General features: G+C 52.7%; 3 protein-coding genes across 3 annotated transcripts; 1 reads left to right on the top strand and 2 right to left on the bottom strand.

Annotated features, from left to right (window-relative positions):
* Window positions 1-847: 847 nt before the first annotated feature.
* On the bottom strand, window positions 848-2,411 carry HD553DRAFT_302088 (uncharacterized protein). Its single transcript, XM_046178692.1, has 5 exons — window positions 2,197-2,411; window positions 1,999-2,074; window positions 1,558-1,806; window positions 1,400-1,473; window positions 848-1,224 (listed from the first exon to the last, which is right to left on the bottom strand). Exons 1-5 carry the CDS (start codon window positions 2,380-2,382, stop codon window positions 1,150-1,152), a joined length of 660 nt encoding a protein of 219 aa, XP_046039941.1. The 5' UTR covers window positions 2,383-2,411; the 3' UTR covers window positions 848-1,149.
* Window positions 2,412-2,619: 208 nt separating this feature from the next.
* Window positions 2,620-5,795, top strand: HD553DRAFT_302086 (uncharacterized protein). The gene is made up of 8 exons (XM_046178691.1): window positions 2,620-2,740; window positions 2,838-3,053; window positions 3,175-3,188; window positions 3,269-3,657; window positions 3,763-5,184; window positions 5,250-5,400; window positions 5,469-5,624; window positions 5,689-5,795. Exons 2-8 carry the CDS (start codon window positions 2,972-2,974, stop codon window positions 5,722-5,724), a joined length of 2,250 nt encoding a protein of 749 aa, XP_046039940.1. The 5' UTR covers window positions 2,620-2,740; window positions 2,838-2,971; the 3' UTR covers window positions 5,725-5,795.
* HD553DRAFT_302082 (uncharacterized protein) lies at window positions 5,661-12,002 on the bottom strand. Its single transcript, XM_046178690.1, has 18 exons — window positions 11,909-12,002; window positions 11,784-11,843; window positions 11,603-11,727; window positions 11,405-11,525; window positions 11,248-11,332; window positions 10,722-11,174; window positions 10,330-10,669; window positions 10,047-10,264; window positions 9,750-9,977; window positions 9,384-9,687; window positions 9,175-9,318; window positions 8,968-9,113; window positions 8,743-8,906; window positions 8,570-8,680; window positions 7,306-8,513; window positions 6,411-7,233; window positions 5,784-6,344; window positions 5,661-5,721 (listed from the first exon to the last, which is right to left on the bottom strand). Exons 1-17 carry the CDS (start codon window positions 11,935-11,937, stop codon window positions 6,071-6,073), a joined length of 4,833 nt encoding a protein of 1,610 aa, XP_046039939.1. The 5' UTR covers window positions 11,938-12,002; the 3' UTR covers window positions 5,661-5,721; window positions 5,784-6,070.
* Between the last annotated feature and the right edge of the window lie 108 nt (window positions 12,003-12,110).

The following is a 12,110-nucleotide window of genomic DNA, read 5'->3' as shown; positions in this document are numbered from 1 at the left end:
GGAGGGTGGCTGGCGTGACGCCGGAGGCCTGGTCGTTGATACATCGGGGTCGGAGTAGAGGCGTTCGATTGAAAGGGTTGAGGTTGATTTTGTGGTGGAGGCTGATACTGATAGCGATCGTATCGGGGAACTGAGACGGCATTGGTATACTCGTACTTGACGGCGTCTGAAGCGCTTCGTCGAAAAGCAGGTCGATGGTATGTTTGCTGTTGCTGCTCCATGATTGCGTAGCCTTCCTTCTGGCTTCCGGTATTCTGATCGAGGTCTTCCGTTCTTCTTGTCCAGGTAAAGGGTCTTCGGCAAAGCGAAAAGCCAGCGAATAATTCACTGTAGGTCAGGGATTTGCCTTTTACGATCCGCCGATCAACTGTATTTCACTTCCTCTTCGCCATATATACGCTCTTGTCCCCTCTTCAGCTTAAACCTACCGTAGATAAGCTTTCTTCCCTCCCCAGCACCAAAGCGACTTGCCAGTCATCACGACACTTCCCACCTCCCTGCGATCTGCTCATCGGGGCCTTGCCTTATCGACCCGACCCCTGATCTGCGTCATCGTTACACAGCCAGCCATACAAAGGAACCCCCTGCCCCCTTGTTTCGCCCCAACTACAAATCGCTGCCCGCTTAAACGCCTGATACGGTCCATTGTACGATCGGCACCAGCTAAGCGGGCACGTCAATCGGAGATGGTATGGCGAGAGTGTACGATAAGCCCCTCTCCTTCTTTCCTTCCCGATTCGGCTTCTCCTATTCTTTCCGATCATCGTCACGGCTTCAACTCTTAAAAGTAAGTAGCGGAAAACAGACATGGTAGAGCGGAGGGACTTGGCGGCTGGGTCTTGAGTCGCAGGGAAAGATAATGATACATCGGATACAACGGTTCAAACCCACATGACCGAGAAGGCTGTTCTCGGCTTGAAAAGACGTTTGTGTTACAGAGATATGCGAGCTTCTTGAAGGACCTATCGGTTGTCGAAAGGCATCCGTCATCCGTCTCCGGTATTGAGGTGAAATCGAAAGAAGGTCCAGATCCAGGGGCGGAATGAGAGGGGGACGAAAGGATGATTCCCAGTCCGTCAGGTAGCGCGAAGCGATCAAGTCATAACGTGGCCAAGGAGCCGGTGTTGATAGATGGGTCGGTCCTCGATCTCATTTAGGAAGGTTCATGACCGTCTCTCTGACGGCCTTGGCTCGTTCTGCACGTGATACCTGCTCCGGTGCGTTCTGCGAGGACGAGCAGGAGGAAGAGGAAGGTCGAAAGGGAGGTACGAGTCAGTGTAAGTCGATCGAATACACAAAAGAAAACAACAGAGCGGGAGCGAGGGCGAGGAACGCTGTGCCACATCGGATGGAAGACATAGGAAGGGTAGGGAAGCAGGAGAAGAAGGTAGACACTCACGCTCAAGACCTCGTTCAGGTTGATCAACGTCTTTTTATACGTGTCGACCGTCTCATCGTGCCTAGGCGGGAGTCCTATCGACCCGAAAACGGAAAAGGAAGAGTAAACGTGCTTCAGAATCGAAGATCATACACCCTATGTACGTTCTGAACACTCACGCTCAGGATCCAGCATCATCTCCTCCCCACCCTCCTTCTCCTTCCTCTCTCCCTCTCCCGCTCCCTCTTCGTCCATCTCGACATCCCACTCCAAGCTCTCCTTGATATTCTCCAACATATCCTCCAAGTCCTTCGCTTGCCCCGGTGCTTTCCGACGTCTTTCCGCGATGACGGAGGACCATTCGACTTGTTCCCTTTGGAGGGCTAGGAGTTTCCTATCGAGGCCTTCGTCGAACTGTTCGGTGGGAGCTATGGCCGTTCCAAGTACATCATGGGAGGAAAACAGGACAGCGCGTGGGAGTATGGGTGCCGACGAGTGAGATGAGAGAGACGTGTGATGCAAAGGAAGCGGTTTCGAGGTCAACGTGATGCCCGACGATCTTGCAAGGAAGCAAGGTGCCAGGATATCGCTAGCGTCAAGGGGTTGAATCGACAACTCACCTTCTTTACAGTCCTCATACGGCTCTCCATTTACCAGCAGGTTTCGATGCGAATACTCCACAGCGTTCTCCAGGATCTACCATATCGATCGGGCACGTGTAAACACCGCGATAACGAGATAAGATCAATGATCAGTTATCGCTGTTCATTCCGTCTCCCTCTCGTATCGCAGATCCCGAAAACAGAGATCATACTGACCCTTTTGATCCTCTCTCTCACTTCCCGTTTCAAAGCGTTGTTCTTCCGCTGATCCCCATCGGTACTGAGCAAGTTCAGATGTGCCTCCATCCTCTCCGTTGCGAAAGTCTTCACGGTCTCAGTGACCTGAACCCAGTTGTCCTTCCGTTGGATAGGGATGCGGGTAGATCCAGCGTCCGTCGACATGGTTATGGCCAGCTAGGTGACGATGGTGAGAATTAAAGAGGTTGTTATAGAAAGCAAGTTGTTACACTTGTCTAAGAGGTACTCGAGATGACTTCGCGACCTTTGTTTACGATTCGGAGTCGGGCGAACGATCACGTGATCAGTGTGTCAATCAGTCGATCGATGGTCACACACCATCTTCTGCTTTCGTCACGCAATCTCTTTCACTTCTCTCTGCCACAGCACACACTCGCCGACAGTAGCAACTGGATCACAAGCAAGACTGAGCTTTGGGATCCTCGACGATCATAGCGATCGAATCAGCGGCATCGATCGAACCTCGGAGACGCGTACGAACACGAGGTTGAGGCGAAGGGTTGTGAGCGGGACAATGAGCGATACCAAGTTCAGAACCATCACCATTAATCCATACTGTTCTTCTTCCTCATCGAATTCTTCTTTCATGGCGTTCTTAGCTCAGAACCGAGGTCCTTGATGGCATCCTCATAGACCGAACCTGGGATCGATCGGCACCCTTCGGACTACCCCGAACCACACCCTGCCGGATATCGCGAGCAGATCGCTGTATACAAGAGACAAGAGCTGAACGATGTCGAGCCCCCGGGAGCCGACTTTAAGTCCGCTGTCCAAGTATGAGCGGGAAGAGAGGAATGCTACGGTCGCTAGAGAGGGTAAGTCTCACAGCGACATCGGTCGTGTTGCGGAAGATGTGGCGTCTGGTCTTAGCCATAGACGACGAGGACAAGAACAGGATCGAGGCTGATTGTGGGTGCTTACTTTGTGTGTTCCTAGATCTGGTTAAAGAAGTCAGTTCCTCATCAGATGCTTTTCGTGCCGATCCTCAACAACCGTCACTGACATGACACCTCGCCTTCGCCGACATCAGTACCGCAAGCTGAAAGCCCAAGCCAAATCCCTCGACTCGCTACAAGAAGCCTATTCAGGCCTCCTCGCCGAGAAAGATCACCTAGAACGAGAATGTACGGACCTCGTCGCTGCGGAAACGGAGAATCAGGAAAAGATCCGGGGGTTGGAAGAGAGAATCGAGGGGATGGAGAAGGGGTACGAATCACTGGAAAAGAAACACCTGGAAGTGGAGAAGACGTTGTATGCGGAAGAGCTGCTGGAAGAATCACGGCAGGAGAACAGAGACCTGGACAAGGCTTTTGGGGAAGAGAGGCAGAGGCTTGAAGATTTGCAGCAGGAGTATGAGAAGGTGGTAGACGAGTTGGAAGAGTTGAGAGAGAGCAGGGATATCGACATGTTGGATACCGAGTGAGTTTGTGCCGCCTGTCTCCATTACTGAGTCGACGTTACCTCGGTAGATTCTCCTGTTTCCTCACCGTGTTCTGTTTCGTCTGGTATCATATACTACGGCAGACGGACTTCAAACTCGAATTCCACCACCCGCTCGCAGCTCCTGCACCTTCAAAACCAATACGACGCCCTCCTCCAAGCCCACAACACCACTCAAAAAGAGAGGAAAGATGATGCCCGAAGATGGATCGAGATGAAGACCAAGATGGATGGAGAGATGAGAAAGCTCAAATCGGCGCTGAAGCGGGAGAAGGAGAAGAACGCGTTGCTCGTCGCCGCTGATGGAACTGGGGACACGAAGAAGAAGCCGGTGGACGAGAACTCGGCAGACAGGAGCCGGACGGTCAAAGCTGTCGCGGCGGGGAAGAAAGATAATACTACAGGAACGGGAAGCACAAGGGCTCCCTTACGGTCGATATGTACCGGATCGCAAGGGGTCGAAGAAGGACCTAAGCGGGAAGAAGCCAATCCGGCTGGACGAGTGGAATCGCAGGATAGTCGTCAGCCAGTAGCTTCAACACGGGCCTCGGATGCGCGACAATCGGCCGTACGATTTGAGACGGACCAGACTCGCAAGACAGCCTTACCGCTGCCAGACGTATTCACCGAAATGGACAAGCCGAGCGGACCGTCCGTTATTCGCACTCGTCCCGAAGTTACGACAAAGAGGATCAACCAGTCTTCTAGCTCAGGACCAGAGGAGCGGGAACAAACGATAGCTGATGAGGTGCTCGATACCCCACCGGTCAGAAGGACGAGTAAGGTGGAAAGGATCCAGGAGATCCAGGAGGATATCGGCGGGAGCACAACCGAGGAGGATGAGGAACCGCATGATGCAGTCATGAGAGATCGGCCTGAACCCAGCTTGCTGCGACTTGGGGAGAGGAGATCACTTCATGCACCATCAGAGACCTTGCGTACCGGTAGCCGTCCGACCCGAGTGGAAGCGAAATCGAATACCCAAACGACTGGCCCGCATACCCCTGTGATCTCCATCAACACGGCCCGAACGACCAATATCCACATCTCGAAAACGACGCATACCGCGGAAACACCAAACGCAGCTTCGTCCAGACCGCCCACCTCGATTGCTAGAACCGGTTCTCGGGTTACTCGAACGCCCAGCGGGATGCAATGGCTAGGAGGAGAAAAGACCAAGTTGACACGCCGAGACTCTTTCGAGGACGAGGTCGGGACCAGTTCTCGAGTGAAACCACCTCAAGCTGAGGTCGTTCATACCCTGCCTAGGGCTATGCCGGTCAAGGCGTCATTAGCGATCTCGACGGCTAGTACCTCGAAATTGCCGGCGATGAAAAGGCTAGTTGGCCGACCAGAAGATGGTCAGCAGACACCTACCAGAGCTTCGCATGCTCCGTCACTCAAGAGGAAAGATCTGCTACAGCTGGAAACACCGGCAGGGCCATCATCGGCATTGACAGGCACGGCAGGTCGGTCTGAGAAGAGGCAAAAACTGACAGCGACTAGGTAAGCGATGGTTGTACGGCAAACAGCTTCGTCCGCTAAGCGAGAAGTCGTATGTGCTTCATTAGTTCGCGAAGACTCGAAGATACAAATCAGGAGGAGATCTACGTCATTAACCCGGACAGAAACCAGGGAAAAAACTATACGTTCCATAGTGTTCAGCGTAACAAGGAGCAGAGGCGATGTATGCACGGAGAAGCGTGTGAGGGCTGCGACAATGTGAGTTTCGAATAGAGGTCTTTCGTCTGTATACTGACATCATCGTGCTGACAAATCTTCGGTCATAGTGGTACGAAGCAACAAAAGACATACAGCCTGATGGGGGGATTCAATTTGGTCGATATTCGCCTACGCCCAGCCAATTGATAGAAGAGGATCAAGAGGAACTCGCTCAGGCTCGAAAACAGAAGATCATGAACAATGTCTCGCGGCACAAGGTCGAGGTGAGTATAGATTTTCGTCGTTGTAAGCATACCGCTCATCTCCCTTTACTCTCTCTATAAATAGCACGAGAAGAACCCGACACCTCCGGGCTACTGGTAAGTTCCTGTCACCCATCGCTATATGGATGTATGCTGACTGTATCCATACCTATACTCAGGGCTCCCGGCTTCCCCTCAACTGCTGTAGTACAGCAACAGAATGAGGAAGCTGATGCCATGCAGAAGGTGAAACGTGATAAGCAGCGGAAAGAGGCAGAGAAACCTGACGGAAAGTGGAAAATCCTTGGCGAAGGATCTCCCCGCAATCGCACACCTCGAGCCGGCAGACGGTCTTAGGATTGTGCTTCGAATCTATATCAAGAATACAATCGACGGATGTCATTTAAAGCCTCAGATACAACTTGTAGGACATTTCGGAAACACTATATATACCCATCCTTTGCCGTCTAACCTTCGACTTTCCACACTTTGACAACCCCTCCCGCATCGGCAGTAGCGATCATAAGGGCATTCGAGAACGGAGTCGTGAACGGTAGCACCGCTGTAGTTTCGTGAAGATGTGGCCTCGTTACGCTGGCGGTAGAGGTGCCGCTCGGGATGGCGCTGGTTTGCTGTTCCTCTGCTAGTTTCCTTGACACCCGCGACTGCGGTTGCCGGACTTCTTGGGTGCGGTATGGTGATTCGATGTAAGATATTGCTCCATCCGATTCTCTGATGTGTCTACAGGCGGGAGAAACGTATGTCAGAAAAGGTGCTAGGGCAATGACTTGAAACAGCCAGACATGCCTATATCGCTTGTTTGCGTCTTTTCCAGCTCCAGACACGACCAGGCTCTGAGCTGGTTGTCCAAGGTTCCATAACCTTACGATGCGATCTTGACTGACCGTCAGGATGATACCCGCGGGCAAAGCGGCCGGCTTTTCTTGCCCGTGACTCGTCTCGAAGGTTTCCTGAACCGGGCTCAAGTCGGTGCTATTGCCGAACGACGTGTCACCGGCCAAAATCTCCAACGGATGTATGGCCTGTATCGAGCAAGTCGCATGGTGCTGATCCTGATCGTTTGTATTGATTTTCGGTAGTTGGATTTCCGGACGATCAGCAAGCAGCTTTTCGATGGCATAAGCTGGAGTCTCCACGGCTGGCGCGGACTCGAGATAATCCGGTGGAACCTTTTCCGCCTTCGATCCTGTTGATGCAGCCGACGATGTCGACGTGGTTGTCTGGAATCTCTCGGTGATCTCTCCCGTGCTCAGGTCGACCGAGATCATGATCGTGACGGGTTGGGAACCTGCTGGCTTAGACGATCGCAATTGGGATGCGACAACAACCCATTTCCCCCGGCCACGAGCTGGATGCCCGGCAATGACTGTGACCGCAGCTTCCGAAACTTGCCAGTGGCGGACGAGTAGGCCGTAGCGTAGATCCCAGAGGGCTAGATTACCCGAGCTCGTGCCTATCACTAGCCAGATGTGCTTGGAGTCAAGATAGCATGCCGTTGGTCGGCCGAGTGTTATGGGTTGAGTGGCCGTCCACCTGATGGCAGCCGTCCTGATCGATATCAGGGAGATATGACCCAGATTGGTCACGTAGAGCAAGTCAGATTCCTCAGCTATAACAAAGTCGGGTATGAACTCGTCAAGTCTTTAGTTCCATTGCTGACGCAACGGTTGAGATCACTTACCTTGATACACGTTCTGAAGGAAAACAATCTCGCCTTGATCCCTCGCGTAAGTCAAACTCTGCACGTGTACTAGACGAGCTTGTTTCAGAGAGCCGTTTGAGGAGTTGCTGATGCGCAAAAGCTGGATCGTCCCGTTCGAAACAGCAAATGCAAAAGCCGAGCGATTGATCAACGGACACGCTGCAGTCAAGTGGTCTCCTTCTAGCCGATGGGTAAGTCGAGGCTTATTCGAGACGCTTCTTTCGAAACGAGCTACATCCCAAACGCAAATCGCCCCGTCTTTGTCGGCCGAAAGAAGATATGCTTGGTCCGGAGGACTAAACAGTCCCAGGATAGGAGATTCGTGTACTGATAAATGTGCCACTAGCGAGGTGGGCTGATCGCTGGACCGTGAAGGCTGTTTCGTTCGGAACGGGGGGCCACGCCTTTGTGCTTGACTTCGTTCCACCACGGGTCCCAGATGCGACAAGCTGACGGATGCATTCTCGGCGTAGGTGCGTTCCAATAGCGCCATGACGTTCGGGTCGTGGCCTTCATAGGTCGATGTGAATGGTCGGAACAGATCCGCTGGCGGAGGATGGGGCTCTCTTCCAGGTTGACGGGGAGTCGTCAAGCCCGAATTCATGGCGACCTTGTCTTGGATGCCAAGACCGGCAACGGCTTCGAGCTGACCGATAGCGATCTCGTTGGTCGCGCTGACGGCAGGTGCTGCTTTAATCGGTTCCCGGCCGAATGACAACCTGCTGCGTGTTGACAAGAGTCCGTTCGACCGTTCTTGTAAGGTCGAAGGCATTGACGCGTTCGACAAAGCACGCTGCAGCGGCGGGTCGCTTGCGCTCGCGATGCTAGCCGGTTCATGATTTGCAGAAGGAGCCGACGTCATTTGAAGTAGGTCTTTCGAAGCTGTGCGAGCATCGTCCAGGCGTTTGAGCTTCCGACGCAGCTCATCCAGATGCTCAGCATCGACACCCGATGCCGTTTGGCTGGGTTGCCGAGGCCTGAACGGATTGCCAGAGAAAGACGAACGCCTGCTCTCATCCGAAAGCGCGCGCGCGACTGGTGAGCGTAATTTGTCGATGACAGGGTTGGAAAGAGAGTCTGTGTGCTTGGGTGTGAGGAAGACAGTGACTGGTGTGACGTTCAATTCCTGCAGAGATGCTTGTTTTCCAGTCGTGGATGGTATCCCGATAGTTTGCACTTCACCCCTTCTGCTCATAAGCGCTGTAAGCGAAGCTCAAAATATGACGTGGTTGCAGAAACTCACTCCAGAGAAAGGGCAGCTTGGGACGCCATATAGTCCCTCAAGGCTACAAATTTCCTTGTTTCATCATCATTCAGGCCCCTTTCACGCAGTTCCTTCAAGTGTTGTACGTCCCTGACCCGATCTAGATCAGCTGGGAGCGCTTAAAGACAAGTAATCATGCTATCAAGACCAACCTCTCGTCATGTACCTGAAGAGCTTTGCTAGAGGGGATGGGGTTCATGTGAAAGGCTTTTCGCTTCGTTCCGCTCCGCCCGGGGATGTTTGCTTTGGTCCACCAATTTCCACGAAGGTTACGGCTGGCCCAGGTCTTCCCACCATCTAGTAAGCCGCGAGGTAGCTATGGGTCACGCGGACTTATTAGACTGAGCATCACATGAATCCCTGGCGAACGAACTCACAGGCGACATTACGCAGTCCAGCAGATTCTCCCTGGTAAGTTCAGCAATCTCGGCTTGAAGCAATGGTCGAATGTATGGGTATACCAAGCAAGATATATCCGTCGCAGAAAGTTGTCTGCAGACCGCAGCCACGAATGAGGCCGCCGCTGATAGTCATATTTGGGGATCTCAGGTCTTTATTCGATATTCGGCAATGACGTAACGCACCTTGCACGACCCAGATGGATGGATGACACAGGAAACCGTAGCAATTTGAAAATAGCTCGAGCATCCTCGCCTTGTCGAATAAGCGTATCTCTGTCAGGCTGGCCAGTGATTCCAGCACTCTTGCAACCACAAAGTCTTCAGGATCTGTAGACGCGACGCCAAATTGATCAGTCAGCTGCAGGCACATTAACAGCAACTTACATACGTACCTGCTAGGGCTTGCTCCATCAGTGGTAATACGAATTCCTCCAAGCTAGTTGAACCGACAAATGCAGCCACGCTAACGATGTTTTCGAGAAACGCATGCCGGAGTCTCCAATCCTTGTCGTTAAGGTACGTGATCATACGACTGAGCAGCACTTCGTTCGTTTTGGTCCGTCCGAAAGCTAGACAGAGCCGTGCGACGTCCGCTAGAGCCGCTCGCCTGACATCGCTGTTCGAATCCACGAGTACGGTTGATGCCTGTTCCGAGTAGGCCTCAACTAGCTCTTGTACGTTGGCATCGTAGCCGGGCTAAGTTGATTGGCAATGAGTCAGCTTCTACGAGTGCTATTTACTCCTCGCGTTGGACTGACCTCTAATGTAGGATCGATGTCGATCTGACCAGCACCGATCTCAGCAGCCTTAAGAGCTTGACTCATCTCCATGATATTCATCCCTATATCACTGAGCATCGGTAGGTTCCTGGCAAAAGTGCTGCGGACCATGACATCCTCATCCTCTGCTAGCTGACGAACGTGCGGGAGTATGTATTCCGTGATGATACCGGTTTGATGCGCTGAGATGACTTCGAGCTCTTGAAACTATTGACAGTCAACGATATCGTTTCAGCCTTTAGACTAACATCGTATACGTGTATCAGACCTGCTCACCAGCTCCACAAGAAGCTCGAAGGATGCAGCTCGAACTTGTGGGCTGTCGTCTTTGAACAGGGCGACCAGGTATGGTACGATCCGGTCGATAGTCTCGTCCGCGGTGAGCCGTTTCGCGATTTGACGAAGAGGCTCGAGAGCGTTGACTTTCGACGATTCTCGGACGCAGTTCCGTATGTTGGAAGTGATGATGTTCAAGAGCAGGAGAGTGGGTGCATCTAACGAGAGAGTGGGTAATCGAATGAGCTATCAACCAGGCCAGGTCGACAGACGTAACACTCACTAAGATCCTCGCCAGCAAAGCGGTCGTCCAATCCTGCCTGATCTGCTTCCGACAGACGGCTCACAGCCAGATCATGTTCTTCTATCATTGCTGCAATCATCCCATCCCAATCCCGGCAGATACCGGAAATGATAGAATCCGCCTGACCATAGCTCCGAGCTATCGGGTCGTTGGTCAAAGTGCTGTTCGGTACGTGGTGGTCCGCCGCGAGGTTGACGACGTAGTCGCTCATGAAGGTGTAAAAGTAGTCGGGGAAGACGGTGTTCCGGAAATCGGAGAGTGCCTTTTCGAAGGTCGGTCTATGGTCCGCTTCGAGGGCAATCATGCTTGCGATCAAGGTCTACCGACAAAGTTAGTAAGTAGCCGGAAGGAAAGCAAGGCGGCACACTCACTCTGACAGACGTATCCTCCAGACTCCCCAATATCCCCTCCAGCTCATTATACTTGCCTTCCCGGTAACCGTATAGCTCGCTTAGCGTGAATATACTAGCTCCATCCGTCCACATCTCCAACAGGACGCATCCTGCTGCAAAGACGTCCATCTGTTCGGTAACCTTGCCATCCCTCTTCCCGATACCTGCATTTAGCCAAGAACCGGTCCCTTCTGCCGTAACTGAAGCGATCGCCTGTCTCTTTTCCTCTGCGATCCGGCTGTCCTCGGTGTAGAACCTCTCCGGGGCGATGTAGCATGTTCGACGACCGGAAGAGTCGTAAAAGTAGGAAAAGTCCGAAGGGTCGTTGAGAGGGAGAAAGGTGGGCTTGAAGGAGGATGCAAAGTCGGTCACGAGAACTGTGAGGGCTGGCGTGATGAGGATATTTTCGGATTTGAGGTCTCCATGCGAGATCTACCGAGAGAAGGGTTATTGTTTGAGAGTTCAGACGCACTTATTGTCTGACTGTCATATCCAGAGTGCTCACATCTCTTGCCCTGGCATCCCGCATAGCACTCAGGATTTGAAAACTGATCCACTTCTTCTCTACAGGCGAGAGGTACGGCCGGGTACTGCTCCATGCCAACGAAGTATCTGTCAGCCACATTTGCATGGTCTGAGAAAGAAGAGCTAGCTAATCTCACCTGATTCGGTCATACAGACTCGCTCCCGCATACTGCCTGATCAGGTAGCCGGCCTTCTCCGTCTCCACAAAGGTAGCGTAGGTGAGGACATTCGAGAGGTCGCTTAGGGAGTCACGTTGATCTGCCGAGGTCAGGACATGAGGTTCAGCGAAACAGAGCTCAAGAAGTAGAAATAAGAGCTGGTGCAGAACTACTGACGTTTGAGCCGACGTTGGATGACCCGAAGGGACATGTACGGGTCCGGCTTGATGAATAGCTTGAGAACGAGCAGTCCATAGTTGTGCCGGATGAGGATGGTCTTCAGGAACCGCGACGAAGACAGACTACACGGGTAGTATCAGTCCGAATGCACGATTGAAGATATCCAAGCCGTACGCACCTCTTTTCGTAGGAGATATCGCTCCCAAGCTCAGCGACGTAGGAGTCCAGGGCACTCGACCTGTAGTATTGCACACGTCAGCTTCCGGACGACTGGCCTTTCCGGTCGCCAGATAGGAAGCTTACGCTCTAGCGAGAGAAGAGACGTTCCCCATCCTGCCTTCATACTTGTCGTGGCTCTATACTATGAGATTGATGGGTATCCCTCAGGTCGGCGGGCATCCCTCAGGTCGACGGGTATACGAGTTGTGGTCTAACGTGAACGTGAAAGGTTGGCGAATCCATCGTTCACAAACGTCGGGATTGACCGAAGCGACGCGAACGTGAC

This window comes from Filobasidium floriforme (genome assembly GCF_021052385.1).
Source record: "Filobasidium floriforme strain CBS 6241 chromosome Unknown HD553scaffold_1, whole genome shotgun sequence".
NCBI lineage: Eukaryota > Fungi > Basidiomycota > Tremellomycetes > Filobasidiales > Filobasidiaceae > Filobasidium > Filobasidium floriforme.
This window is presented reverse-complemented; position numbering and strand designations above follow the sequence as displayed.

Excerpts from the sequence above, each read along its gene's own strand:
- HD553DRAFT_302086 (XM_046178691.1), top strand. The coding sequence starts at position 2,972 with ATGTCGAGCCCCCGGGAGCCGACTTTAAGTCCGCTGTCCAAGTATGAG. Across the intron at positions 5,185-5,249 it reads CAAAAACTGACAGCGACTAG|TTCGCGAAGACTCGAAGATA; the intron begins GTAAGCGATGGT and ends GTGCTTCATTAG. Across the intron at positions 5,625-5,688 it reads TCTCGCGGCACAAGGTCGAG|CACGAGAAGAACCCGACACC; the intron begins GTGAGTATAGAT and ends CTCTATAAATAG.
- HD553DRAFT_302088 (XM_046178692.1), bottom strand. The coding sequence starts at position 2,382 with ATGTCGACGGACGCTGGATCTACCCGCATCCCTATCCAACGGAAGGAC. Across the intron at positions 2,075-2,196 it reads TGAGAGAGAGGATCAAAAGG|ATCCTGGAGAACGCTGTGGA; the intron begins GTCAGTATGATC and ends TCGATATGGTAG. Across the intron at positions 1,225-1,399 it reads ACCTGAACGAGGTCTTGAGC|AACGCACCGGAGCAGGTATC; the intron begins GTGAGTGTCTAC and ends TCGTCCTCGCAG.
- HD553DRAFT_302082 (XM_046178690.1), bottom strand. The coding sequence starts at position 11,937 with ATGGGGAACGTCTCTTCTCTCGCTAGAGC. Across the intron at positions 11,844-11,908 it reads GTCTCTTCTCTCGCTAGAGC|GTCGAGTGCCCTGGACTCCT; the intron begins GTAAGCTTCCTA and ends GCAATACTACAG. Across the intron at positions 6,345-6,410 it reads GACGCAAACAAGCGATATAG|ACACATCAGAGAATCGGATG; the intron begins GCATGTCTGGCT and ends TCCCGCCTGTAG.